The 15,480-nt window shown below is 42.0% G+C and overlaps 1 protein-coding gene across 1 annotated transcript; it reads right to left on the bottom strand.

Annotated features, from left to right (window-relative positions):
* Nucleotides 1–567: 567 nt before the first annotated feature.
* Nucleotides 568–3,097, bottom strand: LOC122017388 (rac-like GTP-binding protein RHO1). The gene is made up of 7 exons (XM_042574988.1): nt 2,504–3,097; nt 1,904–1,991; nt 1,716–1,825; nt 1,569–1,632; nt 1,288–1,352; nt 1,122–1,187; nt 568–1,032 (listed from the first exon to the last, which is right to left on the bottom strand). The coding sequence occupies exons 1-7, from the start codon at nt 2,600–2,602 to the stop codon at nt 937–939; spliced, it is 588 nt and encodes a 195-aa protein (XP_042430922.1). The 5' UTR covers nt 2,603–3,097; the 3' UTR covers nt 568–936.
* Between the last annotated feature and the right edge of the window lie 12,383 nt (nt 3,098–15,480).

Genomic DNA, 15,480 nt, shown 5'->3' with positions numbered 1-15,480 from the left:
ATTCTGAGCTGAGTAAAAGACAGGAGTCGTCCCATGAGAAAGCTTTGGTTGCAACAAACTGTCTTCTTGTGACTTTAAGTTGTAAAAGATGGGACTCGAAAGTTCAATTCAAGCTCTTGTTCTGTTCTGATTGACTTGTGCCTGTGCCATCCACCTGTTTGTTTTCAGTTTCCACATCTTTACATGAGATATAATCGTGGTCAGTGGTTTGTTTTTAGAATCGGTCCGGTCGATGATTATATGATAGGATCATCATGCACTTAGCAAATTTTTTAGACTTTTTGAGTATTGTGAGATTAGTTACTTCAATCTGCTCATTTGCTCACGGATGAGACTTAGTGATTCATGTTCAATTTGTTTTTCGAGCTGCAAATTACATGAACATCAGGGGGCTGCTGGATCGGATGTGCCTAACTCGATAAAGGGTAAGGCTCCTAAAACAATCCACAAGACATTCAACATCAAAAATGACTTTCATTATTGTATAGTAACCATAGACCAACACACAAACTGAGTTAAGAGCAAAGTTTGATTATGTTTAAGCTTAATAAATCGAGACGTAATCTAAAAAGTTTTCGAATAAGATCAATACAATTTATTAGGAGCAGAGTCAACCAAAACAAAACTCACATCACGTGGACACAGAGGGCATTGGACAAAAAAAGATTTTTAAACAAGAAGCCAACAAACAAACATCAAGCTTGAATTTGTAAACCTAAACAAACAGTATGTGATAAGATTAGGCATGTCGCTTGTAGAAGATCACTGCTTATCAACCTGCTGAGGACGGAAAGATTCAAACTCAAGAAGTGATATGCTTCATGATCGCGAAAGAAAACCACACCCAATGCTTCCATGAATTGCAGCTGTTAGTTAATATACACCTATTTCCCTAAATCAAGCTAGCGACTATGAGAATGGTGGCTGTGTTCATATTCATAGAATAGAGCACAGACCCTTCCCCTTATTTTTCTTTTGTTTGGGAGGTTGAAGAACCACCTTGATAGCCATATCGAAAACCCCCTTAATATTCTGCATATTATATTTTCAATAAAGTGAAAATTTATGAGAAAGGATGCTATGATCTGAAAAAAGTTTGTAGCATTGAGGATACAACATACTTGTTGGCTCTTCGAACTGCACTCAATATAGGCAGGTGCTTCAATAGTTCTTTTCAGCTCTTCTCCCTTCAAGCAAATGAGAATTACTGTCAATAAACTAGACAGTGCTTTTGAATGAAATGATAGAGTAAATAGTTCATGCTCTAACTCGGTAGCCATTAGGTACCTGAGCATTACTTATTGGTTGAGCACCAGGGTGATCGATGAAAAACTGTTTGTCATCACGAAGATCTGCCAACAAAGCTACACACAATCACACACGACATTCGGAACCAAAAGGGTCTATCTACATGGATCACTCAAGTAGACATAGATGATTGGCTGAGACAGTTCTTTGGCACAAACTCACCAAAGAAATGTTGCAGTTCTCAACATGAGTTGGAGTTTGAATCTATAAAAGGACACCCATATGATTCAAACAAAAGGCAAGGAAAGAGATATGAGTACCAAGTTTTGTCCCGACGAGAATAACCGGCACACCAGGCGCGTAGTGCTTCAGTTCAGGAATCCACTGAAACATTAAAATGTTGCAATCCAGAACAAAGTGAGGCATCAGCAAGTGAATCAAAAAAGACAAACTTAATGAAATCTTACCTTCTTGGCCACATTCTCGTAGCTAGCTTTACTTATCAAAGAGAAGGCTAGTAGAAAGACATCGGCGCCTCGGTAGCTCAATGGTCGGAGTCTGTTGTAATCCTCTTGACCTGGTTCCTCACACCCATCACATTAGAACAGATAGCTTGGAAACAATAAGGGGGTGGCGGCTAGGAAGAAAGGGTTACCTGCAGTATCCCAGAGGCCCAAATTAACTGTGTTCCCATCAACAATCACATTCGCACTGAAATTGTCGAACACAGTTGGAACGTAATCCTGTGTATCGAAACGAAATAAGCTAATGACAAGGCTAGGAATATAGAAGAATAATAACAACAACAATTTCATAAGACATTATAAAGCCAAGAAAATATTGGTGTATGCATACAAGAAGAAAGTGAAGAAAATTGCAAGAAAGAAAAGATAATTTATTGCAAAACTAATTAAGCATACAAATAGTAAAGAACCAGGCGAGGAAAGCTTAAAGATTCATGATCTTTCCTAATTCCATATCTTTCCAAAGATCCTAAAGGTAATTGATCTTTCCTCATTCCATGATCAAACCATAAAGAACCTGGTGATGAAAGCTTAAAGGTTTAAGGTCTTTCCTAATTCTATGCCTTTACAAAGATCAAACGGCACCACAATGGACTACGGGAGGAAACCCTAGAGATTATTGATCTATCCTCATTCCATGTCTTCCCAGAGAACAAGCCATGATGAACCAGGGAAGGAAATCATACAAACATCAAAAATGCATCAAGAATAAGGATTAGCTGCAGACTGACCGTGGGAAATGTGTTGCTGGTGTAGGATATGAGCATGCAGGTCTTGCCGACGGCGCCGTCGCCCACGGTGACGCACTTGATGAACCTCGATGCACTCATCTCCTCCTCACAACCCTAAAAGACTGCCTTTTTTTTTCGCTTCTGCAGCTATTCGAAGCCCAATCCCGCGCGGCCACAGCAAGCGCAAATGCACCTGAAAGACGAAAGCGACTATCCGAAGCCCAATCCCACGAACCTCAACAAGCGGGGCAGACGCAAGAATCTCTTCGAAGCCTAATTCCACGTCGCCTCAACAAGCGCAGCACACCCGGAAGATGCCAGATGCTTCTCGAAGCTCACTCCCACGTAACCTCAACAAGCGTGGCACGCCTGTTAGAAGCAAGAGGAAGTCCCGCGTTCGTAAGCAGAGGCCAGAGAGGGAAAGCAGGGAGAAGCCACAAGCAGGCGAAGGATTTAGGAGAGGAGGTCTGCAATGCGATGCCTATTGGGGATCGAGCTAGAGGAATTTATAGAGGGAGAGAGGGAGAGAGTGAGAGAAGCGAGGGCGCAGCGTAGACTACGGAGGAGGAAGAAGAAGTGGCGGAGCAGAGAAATCGATGCGGTAGAAGCGGCCGCATAGAATGAATTTATGCTCCACCAATTATTCTCTGAGAAAATTTCATTTTACCCCATGTATTTACAGTAATGACGTTAAGTTAACTAAAATTTAATTTAAAATTAGAATTGTCTTTGATGGGTTGAATAAGCCGACTGAGCCTTTTTTTTTTTTTTTTTTTTGTCTCGTTGATTGAACTTTCGAATGTTGGCTCACAAATGATTGAATTAAAATTTCAATCCAGTTGAGGAGTTACTCTATAAGAATTATTTTGGTAGTTCTTAAATTTGATATAATGATATTGATTTCGCAGGCTTCTATAAGTTCGGTTGACCAAGCTCGATTGACTCGTATTGAATTTTGATGTTTGAGTAATTTGGTGAGTGATATAGTAGTTGGTTGAGTGAGACGTCAAGTAGGTCAAGGTTAACTAGATATTTGACGACAGAAAAATCCAACTAGTAGTTGATAAAAGAAAAGTCCAAATGAGTTACGGTTGATTGGATACTTGGTTATCAGAAATCTAATTGTGAATTGGTAAGAGAAAAATTCATGTGAATCACAATTGACTATGATCGAAAGGTCAATTGAAAGTTAAAAATAAAAAAGTCCAAGTGAATCACAGTTGATGGGACAGGTGATAATTGAATGCTCAACTAGGAGTTGGCAAAAGATGAGAAATTCAAATGAGTCACGATTAACCTAACACTTGGTGGTCGAAAATCCAATATGAAGTTGACATAAGAAGCAAAGTCTAAGTCAGTTAAAGTTGACTATATACTTAGTGATGAAGGAAGTCCCGATTGGTTGAGGTCAATTGGATACTAAGCAAAATGAGAATTTAGCCTTGGAAAAGCTAAAACAGATATAACAATCAATTGCTAGGTAGTAGCAATCGGTTGTCAAACCCTAACCTCGAACTTGAGGGAGTATAGAGAGTTTGGAACTCAACTGTGTTGGTGCAATAGACATCTAGAGTTTCAATGTTTGATAATATACCAATGTCGGGTCAAGTAAACCAAGGGTTAATCCAAATAAGACTTGATGTTTAGAAGAAAGAAGTTTAGTCAGGACTAGATGACTAGTAAGGATAAATCCTAACCAAATATTAGGTAGGTGAAAAGTCTACTAAGTGACTAATCCTAACCGGAGGTTAGGAAAGGTAAGTCCTAACTGGAGGTTAGACAGGTGAGAAGTCTACTGAATGACTAGTCCTAACTGGAGGTTAGGTAAGTGGAAGTCCTAATGAGTGAAGTTAAATCCTAGTAAGTGAAGTTTTATGGTGAAAGTCCTAGTGAGTGAAGTCAGACCCTAGTGAGTAAAGTTAGGTGGTGGAAGTCCTAGTGAGTGAAGTCAAACCCTAGTGAGTGAAGCTATGTGGTGAAAGTCCTGGTAAGTGAAGTCAGACAATAGAAGTCCTAATGAGTGAAGTTAGTGTTGGTGCAATATTCCTAGGTCAAGGTTGACCTGGTTGACTAAGCTTGAGTCTTAATGTTTGGGTTTCGATGTTTGACAATACATGGAGATTGCAGGTGTAATCGCCCGATTGGGGAGATTATTGATACAATTCTCCTCTGGTCAACGTTGACCAGTTAGATATGAAGAAGAGTCAAGTAGGTCAAAGGGTTGACTGGATACTTGACTGAGAAAGTCCTAACTGGAGGTTAGGCAGATGGGAAATCCTAGTGGGTGAAGCTAGGTGAAAGTCCCGGTGAGTGAAGCCGGACAGATGGAAAGACCTAGTGAATGAAGCCAGGCAGATGGGAAGACCCGGTGAGTGAATCCGAGAAGTGGAAAGTCCTGGTGAGTGAAGCCAGGCAGATAGGAAGTCCTAGTGAGTGAAGCTAGGCAGATGGAAAGTCCTGGTGAGTGAAGCCAGGCAGATGGGAAGTCCTAGTGAGTAAAGCTAGGCAGATGGGAAGTCCTGGTGAGTGAAGTCAGGCACGTGGAAATCCAGGTGCGTTAAGGTTGACCTACTTGGACTTCTCTTGGTATTGAGAAGTCCAAGTAGGTCAAAGGATTGACCGGATACTTGGCATAAGAAAATCCAGATGGGTCAAGGATGACAGGACATCTAGTGGAAGGAAGTCCAAGTGGGTTAAGGTTGACCGGATATTTGGCACGAGAAGAAAAGTTCAAGTGGGTCAAAAGGATTGACTGGACACTTGGTGAAGAAGTCCTAGCAAGTCAAGGTTGACCGAATGCTAGGCATAATGTTACAACAGGTCACAGTTCACTAGATGTTGGAATTGGGGACCCTAGACTTGGTTTAAGCAAGTCAAAGGGTAACCAATCGATTGAACAGGGGTTCAATCGATTAGCCGATCGATTGGGGATGTGCTGCTACAAGCAGCGGCCCAATCGATCGGCCGATCGATTAGGAGCTTATATCGCGCACATAGAAGCGCTCCTAATCGATCAACCGATCGATTGGGCTCCTCCAATCGATCACCCGACCGATTGGGGACGGGATTTCTTGCACACATGCGCGAGAAATGCTGGATCAATTGGTTGATCGATTCAGCCATTCCCAGAGAGCACAGAGACGTTCTGAATCGATCAACCAATCGATTTAAAGCCTATCCAATCGATTGGAGTCATTCAATTGATTGAGATCTGACCGTTGCGTAGGTTTAAAGTTGTTGCGAGCGATTTCTTCGATACGGCTTCGAGTGCTTCTTCTCTACTCTCAGCGATTCTTCTCCACTGAGCTCTCGGTTGTCAACGCCAGCTCTTGAAGCTTTCTTGGAGCAAAGTGTTGCTGCACTTCCAAGGTCAAGAGGCATTTCTATAACAAGAAGAAGAAGTTAGGGTTAGAGTTTCTTGGTATAAATCTTGTAAAATTTTACTTGTATTTACTTCCCTTTCTTTCTTCTTGTATTGAGAGTGTTGTAAGGCTTCTCCACCTTCGGTAGTTACCGTAAATGAGTGTTTTCATAGTGGATGAGTGAGTGAGGGTCGGATCCTTAGATTAATCACCTCTTCTTGAGGTGGATACCAAGTAAATCCTTTGTGTTAGCGTTGTAAGTTTACTTCAAGTTCATTCCACTGCATATCATCATCAAAGAAGCAAGCTACGAGAAGTGCGACAAGCTATTCCCCCCCCCCCCCCCCCCACCTCTAGCATATTTCGACCCTAACAAGTGATATCAGAGTGAGGTCATTCTTTACCAGAATCATCGCCAGAAGGGGCAAAAAGGCTAGAGTGTGAAGAATTTGGAGCAAAATTCATCAAGCCAAAGAATTCATCAAGAGCTCAACTTCAAGATGGAATTCCAAGATGACTTGGATTCGACACAAGGGTGTCTCCACCATTTGTATCCACAAGCTTCGATTCTTGGACAACAAAGATCGAAAATTTTCTTATGATGGAGATAGAGCAATGGTTTGCTCTAATGGAAGGTTTTGAAGCTTCAACAAATTCAAAGGGTAAAACTCTCAAGAGGAGCAAGTGGAGCCAAGAGCAAATTCAATTGAGCAAGGCAAATGACAAAGTGACCAAGCTATTAGTCAATTTATTGTCAAGCAATATTTTGGCTCAAGTTGGGGAATTTAAAGATGCCAAAGAACTTGGAGAAAATTGGCCAAGCTTTATGAAGAACCCTCCACTGTACCAAATCAAGACAAATCCAAAGAGGACAACTCATTGGAGCAAGACCAAGAGGAAGATGTCTCCGAGGTTGAGAGTTGCTCAGCATCGGAAGAAGAAGAGAAAAGTCCATCCTCACGAGGGCACGAAGATAAAGGCAAAGGAGTGTACTCCTTATTTCATGTGCATGAGGATTCAGAAGTTGAGAGATGCTCAACATCCGAGGATGAAGAGGAAGAAGCCTCCACCTCTAGGATTGAGGGAGAGCATGGACCATCATTGCCAGATCAAGAAGAAGCCTCTACATCCGGATCAAAAAAATCAAGTAGCTCCCCTACATGTGAAGGTATAAAGGTTTCAATTATTAATAATAAAAATCATATCATTTACTTTGAGTGCAGGAAATAAGGGCATTACAAGAGTAAGTGCCCTAAATTGGCCAAGAAGAATGACCAAGTGGCACCAAAGGGTAAGGAGAAGCCCAAGGAGATCGCCCCCACAACAAAGAAGAGCAAGGAGCACATTGTGTACTTCTTGTGTCATCGAAAAGGATATTATCAGAATCAATGTCCTAAGGGGAGGAAAGCAGTCAAAGTCAAGGGAGGAAGCTCAAGTCAAGGGGGAGCTTCCAAGGCAAAAACCTAAGGTATCATTTATTGAGTCTATCCCTTTGAGTAATGGTAAAAAGGATGTTAGTTCTAACTTATATCATTTTAATGCTATTTACCATAAAAATAGGACGCGTGATAGAATTAATGAAAATCTTGTAGCTCTTCATGCTACTACCATACCTAGGGTTAGGAAGGTAAATAAAAATTTGGGCAAGAACATTAAGGATAGTAGACACAAGCCCAAAAATAGAAATGCTCAAGGATTTAAAGAAAAATTCAAAACTAAGGATTTAATGATGGAAAATCAAGTTTTGAGTTCAAGACTTAATAACATGAAAAAGACCCTAAAAAGGATGGAAAATATCCTAAAAGGGAAAAATGAGCATAACCTAGGTCTAGGACATCAAATGTCATCCAATGGCTATAGAGGTTTGGGATACAAACCTAAGGCTAAGAAGGATGTAACTGTTGGAACCCCAAGGTTGTTTTGGTGTGATCAACAAGTTAAGGTAGGTCCTGTTTGTTTTAACCTTGTGTCTAAGTGAGCAGGAGCTTAGTTACACAGGTAGTCGAGCGGAAGACGCAGCTAGCGAGAAGGACGGCTGTCCGAGGGACGAGATGCTGCGGAAGAGTACATCGGTGGACGAGAAGGAAGCGTGCAGTGGTTCCGAGGAACGAAAGCCGGAGCGGAAGATTGCTCGGGGAGCAAGAGACGCAGCTAGCGAGAAGGACGACACGCGGTGCGTCCAAGGGACGAAGACTGCGGATGAGTACGCCGGCGGACGAGAAGGAAACACGTGGCGATTTCGAGGGACGAGAAGCTGGAGGGAAGCCCGTTCGAGAAGACCGGAAGTTGGGTTCGGGTGAGCCCTATTCCTGATGTCAGAGATCACCCAAGAAAAGCGGAGCCGGAGCAGAAAGACCTGGACCAGATGTGAGCTAAACCGAAGAAGAGAGCACGGACCAAAAGTCAACCGGGTTGACTTTTGGCTCCGGGGCGCCCGGAGCTGTCCGGGGCGCCCGGAACCCTTCCGGGCGCCCGGAAGTGACTTTTTCACAGGATCGAGCTTTGACTTGATCCAACCGTTGGGGGATAAATTTTATCCCCCCAGGGCGCCCGGAACCCCTTCCAGGCGCCCCGACCAAGGCTATAAATATAGTCTTGGTCCAGAAGCTTTTCATCCATTAAGAAATTGTAACAACACTTGTGTGCTTCCATTGCTTTGATTAGCTTCTTTCTTTTTGTGCCTACACTGCTGTAAATGAGGCTTCTCCACCTGAAGGAGTTCTTAGTGCAACCATCTTCCTTGGATTAACAACCTCCCCGGTTGTAACCAAGTCAAATCCGGTGCCTCGTTTTTATGCCTTATTTTCTGCTTAATTTATTTTTCAAGTGTTAGCTTAATTGCCGAGAAAATGTTGTGTTTTATTCAGGGCTATTCAACCCCCACTTCTAGCCGGCCCAACGGTCCTACAAGTGGTATCAGAGCCGAGGCGCTTCAGGAGGAATAACCGCCGAACGAAGCAACGCGATGGCCAGACCAAGCATCCACCCACCGAAATATGAAGGGGACTTCGCTACCTGGAAAAAACTGATGCAGGTATTTCTTACATCAGATATTGAATTATTTTTAACAATGAAATTTGGCTTTGAAGCTCTAGAGGACAAGGAAATAGATAAATGGACAAAAAAGGAGCAGGCCGACTTCGTGGCGAACGGCAAAGCAGAGTACCATCTGCTAAGCGTTCTTCCGCCTCAAGAAGTCAACAGGATCGGTAAATACAACTCCGCAAAGGAACTTTGGGAGAAGTTCCTTGAGCTGCACGAAGGGACGTCCGAAGCCAAGCTCGCTAGAAGAGATCTGCTTCGCAATCAGCTCACCAGCCTGCGACTTGGGGAAGACGAGACAGTTGCACATCTGCACTCAAGAATAAAAGAAATCATCACCGGACTCACAAATCTCGGAGAAAAGGTAAGTAACCGAGATTCGCTCAGGTACGCGTTAAATTCATTTCCGAAAAATTCAAAATGGGCATCACTAGTAGATGCTTTTTACATTTCTAAGGACTTAGAAAAAATTTCATTAGAAGAATTTTTTTCAACATTTGAAGTCCATAAGTCAAGATGTGCAGGAATGAAGGAGCCCAAGAACAACGTCGCCCTCAAAGCTTCGAGAGACGAACCTGAGTCGGAATCCTCTCTCGACGACGAGGAAATGGTAATGATGGTAAGAAGATTCAAGAAACTTTGTAAATCTAGATCTACTAACCATCCACAGGGGAAGAGGAAAAGGACGATCTGCTGCTACCACTGCGACGAAGAAGGGCACGTCAAGGACAACTGCCCCAAGCTGAAGAACAAAGACAAGGAGAAGGGTAAGAAGCCTATCCAGAAAAGAAAGGCCCTGAAGGCGAAGTGGGACGATACGTCGTCCGAATCGGAAGTCGAAGCATTCTCCGGACTCGCACTGATGGAGAGTCATCAAGACGACGACTGCGATTCAAGCTCTTCTGAAATGAGCATCGAGAGCATCGATGAAGGGGGAGACACGTTGGAAGAAAGCAGCAGTTCAGGGGGAGAAACAGACAACGAGATCGAAAAGGTAAGTCAGGTACGATCTCTTCCTCCCGATAAAATGTTTAAGTTTGTTAAACTTTTAACAAAAGACTGCTGCAAATTAGAAAGTGAAAATAAAAATTTAAAAGTAATTCTAGCTAAGTCTTGTCCCTTAGAAGAATTAGATAAATTAAAATTAAAAAATGAAAAATTGGAATTAGAAAATCAAAATTTGAAAATTCAAATAGATAACTTAAAAAATTATGCATGTTCATCTAAAATCAATGTTAGAAGATTTAATAATTTAAATTGGTACTTTAAATATCACCCGGGACAAATTAGGAACATTTCAAGAAAAAATGTCCACAAAAATTTTTTGGTTAATCCAGTAGGTTGGAACCTATATTGGGTTCCTAAATCATGTTTAAACTAAATTTTAAAATTAAAATTAGCGCTTTAAGTGAGAAAATTAAACAAAGAATTTCTTTATGAGGCTTTGTCAAGGAAGTGGTTGTTGCTCCAATAACCAAGGAGGCCTAGTGCCTCGCCACGACCTGGAAGCCAAAATATTGAAATAAATGTTTAATTAACTTACTAATGAAACATTAATTAGTGCTTTAAAAAGGTTATTCAAAACATTTTATTTCAATTTTGAAATTTACTTACTTAGATTTTTTTTAATTGACTAAATCATTTATGTGCTTAAAAATTCTCAAAAATCATTCCTTCTTAAGTTAAAAGATTTTCTGAAATTAGAAATTTATGCTCAAATTACTTAGAAATTTCTTCTAAAAATTTCTTCTAAATATTTTTTCAAATTTACTAAAACTTTAACCCTTAGATTGTTTCTCTTGGAACCCCATTTTTTTTGTGATCAAAGGGGGAGAAGGGAAAGTATAAGTCTAGGGAGAGGTAGATAGATTTAATTTTTTGTCTATCTTTTTTACTGAGGTAGATAGAGTTATTTTTTTTCTATCTTTTTGTACTTAAATTGCAAATTAAGTTAAGTTACTTAATTTTATTTAAAGTCTATTTTTCCCTAGCTTAACTTGGGTTGATCACACCAAAAAGGGGGAGATTGTTGGAACCCCAAGGTTGTTTTGGTGTGATCAACAAGTTAAGGTAGGTCCTGTTTGTTTTAACCTTGTGTCTAAGTGAGCAGGAGCTTAGGAACACAGGTAGTCGAGCGGAAGACGCAGCTAGCGAGAAGGACGGCAGTCCGAGGGATGAGATGCTGCGGAAGTGTACATCGGTGGACGAGAAGGAAGCGTGCAGTGGTTCCGAGGGACGAAAGCCGGAGCGGAAGATTGCTCGGGGAGCAAGAGACGCAGCTAGCGAGAAGGATGGCACGCGGTGCGTCCAAGGGACGAAGACTGCGGATGAGTACGCCGGCGGACGAGAAGGAAACACGTGGCGATTCCGAGGGACGAGAAGCCGGAGGGAAGCCCGCTCGAGAAGACCGGAAGTTGGGTTCGGGTGAGCCCTATTCCGGATGTCAGAGATCACCCAAGCAAAGCGGAGCCGGAGCAGAAAGACCCGGACCAGAGGCGAGCTAAACCGGAGAAGAGAGCACGGACCAAAAGTCAACTGGGTTGACTTTTGGCTCCGGGGCGCCCGGAACTGTCCGGGGCGCTCGGAACCCTTCCGGGCGCCCGGAAGTGACTTTTTCACAGGATCGAGATTTGACTCGATCCAACCGTTGGGGGATAAATTTTATCCCCCCAGGGCGCCCGGAACCCCTTCCAGGCGCCCCGACCAAGGCTATAAATATAGCCTTGGTCCAGAAGCTTTTCATCCATTAAGAAATTGTAACAACACTTGTGTGCTTCCATTGCTTTGATTGTCTTCTTTCTTTTTGTGCCTACACTACTGTAAACGAGGCTTCTCCGCCTGAAGGAGTTCTTAGTGCAACCATCTTCCTTGGATTAACAACCTCTCCGGTTGTAACCAAGTCAAATCCGGTGCCTCGTTTTTATGCCTTATTTCCTGCTTAATCTATTTTTCAAGTGTTAGCTTAATTGCCGAGAAAAGGTTGTGTTTTATTCAGGGCTATTCAACCCCCCCTTCTAGCCGGCACAACGGTCCTACAATAACTTCTTATCATAGGGTTCCATATGGCTATGGGAAAAATTCTAGGTCTAGGGTCAAGTCAAGGATACAAGGGAAGATATCCCTAGGAGTATCTTTGCAATGACAAAAGTGACTAAGACTTCTAAGAAATCTAACAAAGTCACTAAGAAGGTCACAAGGGAAGTTATCCCTAGAGTTGACCTAGAGAAGGTGACCAAGGCTTCTAAGAAGTCTAACAAGGTCATTAGGAAGGTGTCTAGGGAAGTCATCCCTAGTGACTACCTAGAGCATCCAAGGAGCACCAATAGATTTTGGATTCCTAGGAGCATTTTCTCTACCCCTTAGATGAGTTAGAGAGTGTCAACTCTAATTGGAAGGGTAGTTAACCCAACTTTGATGAAGTTGACACTCGGAGAGCATTTTCAAGGTTATTGTTAACCATTGAAAATAAAATGGATTATTTGTTTACTCTTTGAAAAAGTAAAATGTGTCAAGCCTTGAGGAATTGAATTTAATTTTAATTGGCCCAAATAAGAAAATCACAAGAAATGTCAAGTTGGGATTTTGACATTTTTCTTAAGGAATTAAGGAAAAATTTAAGCCTTAATTTAATTTGTTTGCTCTTTGTAAGAATAAAATGTACCATTATTTGAGAAACTTGATGTAATTTATATTGGCACAAATTAATCAAGTGCAAAAGAAATGCCAAATTGGGTTTTGACATTTTCTCAAGAAAATATAGGCAATCTAGGACTACCTTTAGGTTTAGATAAGGATTTAAGGATACTGAGATAGATAATCTAGATATATTTTATTTATGCTAATTGTCATGCTTTGTTTATCCATCACATGCCATGACATCATATTTTGCACTCATGCTTATTATGAAAAACAATAAAAATATCATGGCATGTCATATATACATCATGTAGGTATAATATATTTTATTTTGAAAATTATTTTCATTTTGATGTATGCCATAAAAATCATCATGCATTATTTTTAGATTCTTGCAATTAAGGATAAATGAAATTTATCAACAAGTAACATCCTAGGTGGATGTTCATAATCTAAAATGCCAAGATAGATATGCATGATCCCTAACTTAGGCCAAAATCAAACTTTACATCTCACAAAGAACTATAAGGTGACTTGTATGTGTTTTAGTACACATTAGATACAAGTGAGATGTTAGGATGATGAACAAAACTTAAGATGTTGATTTAGTGCATTCTTATTGAGTTTTAGGTTCATCAAAACACAAGTTATGTGTTTTCCAATCATTGGGAAAGCTAATGTACAAGTCATTTGCATTGAGCCCAAAGAACATGGTTGGACATTGGTTTTGAAAATGATTTTTGTTGGGACCGAAAAGTAGCTAGAGGGGGGGGGGGGGGGGAATAGCTCGTCGCTCGCTAGGTGCTCGTCGTTGCTTGTTTTTTCAAAGATGTGCAGCGGAAATACAAAAAATAAACCACACAACGCTAACAAAGTTGGTTTACTTGGTATCCACCTCACAAGAGGTGACTAGTCCAAGGATCCACACCTACTCACGCACCCTCCACTAATAAAACCCTCCTTTTCGGTAACTACCGAAGGCGGAGAAGCCCTACAAGTTCACACTACAAGAGGAAGGGGAAATGATACAAAATACAAGCACAAAGCTTACAATGAGTACAAGAAAACCCTAACCCTAGCTTTCTTCCTCTTGCAATAGATCTGCCTCTTGACTTGGAAGAACCTCCAAGAACTTCAAGAACTGGCGTGGAGAGCTCTGTGGAGTCGCCGGTGAAGATCTGAGCTCTGTCGTGGAAGCAATGCCGAAGGAAATGAACGCCTGCGGCTTAAATCGACGCTAACGGTCGGATCCCGATCGATTGGATTGCTCCCAATCGATCGGGGAGGCTTTGGATCGATCCACGGATCGATCCAGAGCGCCTCTGTGCTCTCTGGAATAGCCTGGATCGATCGGTGGATCGATCCGCGCATAAACAGCAGCTCCCAATCGATCCACTGATCGATTGGGACCTCTGGATCGATCCACCGATCGATCCAGAGGGGTTCTGTTCACGGGGACTCACCGGATCGATCGGCCGATCGATCCAGATCTTATGGATCAATCCACTGATCGATCCAGATCTACTGGATCGATCCACTGATCGATCCACTGATCGATCCAAATCTCCTGGATCAATCGGCTGATCAATCCAAATCTACTGGATCAATCGGCTGATCAATCCAGATCTTGGTTTTTGCCCAAAACCAAATCCAAAGCCCCCTAAACCAACATCTAGTCAACCATGACTTGTTGGTACATAAGACCTAGCATCCGGTCACCCTTGACCAGCTAGGACTCTCTCACCAAGTGTCTGGTCAATCCCTTTGATCCACTTCGACTTTTCTCTTCTTGCCAAGTATCCGGTCAATCCCTTTGACCTACTTGGACTCTCACCAGATGTCTGGTCAACCTTGACCCATTTGGATTTCTCCTGCCTGGCTTCACTCACCAGGACTTTCCCAATTGCCTAGCTTCACTCACTAGGTCTTTCACCTGGCTTCACTCACCAGGATTTTCCTCCTGCCTAGCTTCACTCACCAGGACTTTCACCTAGCTTCACTCACTAGGATTTTCCTTCTGCCTAGCTTCACTCACTAGGACTTTCTTCTGCCTGGCTTCACTCACCAGGACTTCCTTCTGCCTGACTTCACTCACCAGGACTTTCAGTCAAGTATCCAGTCAACCTTGACCTATTTGACTTTCCTTCACAATCTTAATTGGTCAACTTTGACCAAACGGGAATTGTATCAACAATCTCCCCAAATGAACAACTGCACCTGCATTGCCCATATCATCTAAACCCAATATATTGTCAAACATCGAAACCCAAACCAAGACTCAGGCTTGGTTAACCAGGTCAACCTTGACCTAGGGAATATTGCACCAACAATCTCCCCCTTTTTGATGTTTGAAAATACCTCTTGTTAAGTTAGGAAATTAGGCTACTCCCATAGCCTCAACTCTCTTCATGCCAATATATGAATCCATAAGTTAAGCCCTTCATTCTCCCCCTAAGAGGGCAAACTCCCTCTAGGTAATGAAATCCTAACTTAATCCCTTTCATTCTTCCCCTATTGGCACACATCAAACCATGCCCCATTTTTGGGCACACATCAACAAATTCACTTGTTGAAAACTCTCCCCCTGAAGAGTTGCTCATCGTTGTTCACAACTTCACTCGTTGTGATCAACACGATAATGAAGATCTCATACCCTTCATTATCCTTAACCCTACATTCTCCCCAAATGTAGGCAAATGCCCATCCTTGAGCATTATCCACTTGAAACCACTTGAACAATGAGGATATCCACTCCCCATTAAAGTTTAAACGCTCAACCTTGAGCATGTTCTTAACGGAAGGTTAACCACCTTCCAAGGTTCATGAAAAATAATTTTCATGTCTTTAAAGAGTCCCTCCCCCTAAAGACATGGTGGTAACTTCTGTCATTGCACCAATAATGACTTGGAATCCCTAAACCTTTAGGAAATCCAAATT

Source organism: Zingiber officinale, chromosome 8B (assembly GCF_018446385.1).
Source record: "Zingiber officinale cultivar Zhangliang chromosome 8B, Zo_v1.1, whole genome shotgun sequence".
Lineage (NCBI taxonomy): Eukaryota > Viridiplantae > Streptophyta > Magnoliopsida > Zingiberales > Zingiberaceae > Zingiber > Zingiber officinale.
This window is presented reverse-complemented; position numbering and strand designations above follow the sequence as displayed.

Excerpts from the sequence above, each read along its gene's own strand:
- LOC122017388 (XM_042574988.1), bottom strand. The coding sequence starts at position 2,602 with ATGAGTGCATCGAGGTTCATCAAGTGCGTCACCGTGGGCGACGGCGCC. Across the intron at positions 1,992-2,503 it reads CCAGCAACACATTTCCCACG|GATTACGTTCCAACTGTGTT; the intron begins GTCAGTCTGCAG and ends TTCGATACACAG. Across the intron at positions 1,633-1,715 it reads ACGAGAATGTGGCCAAGAAG|TGGATTCCTGAACTGAAGCA; the intron begins GTAAGATTTCAT and ends TTAATGTTTCAG.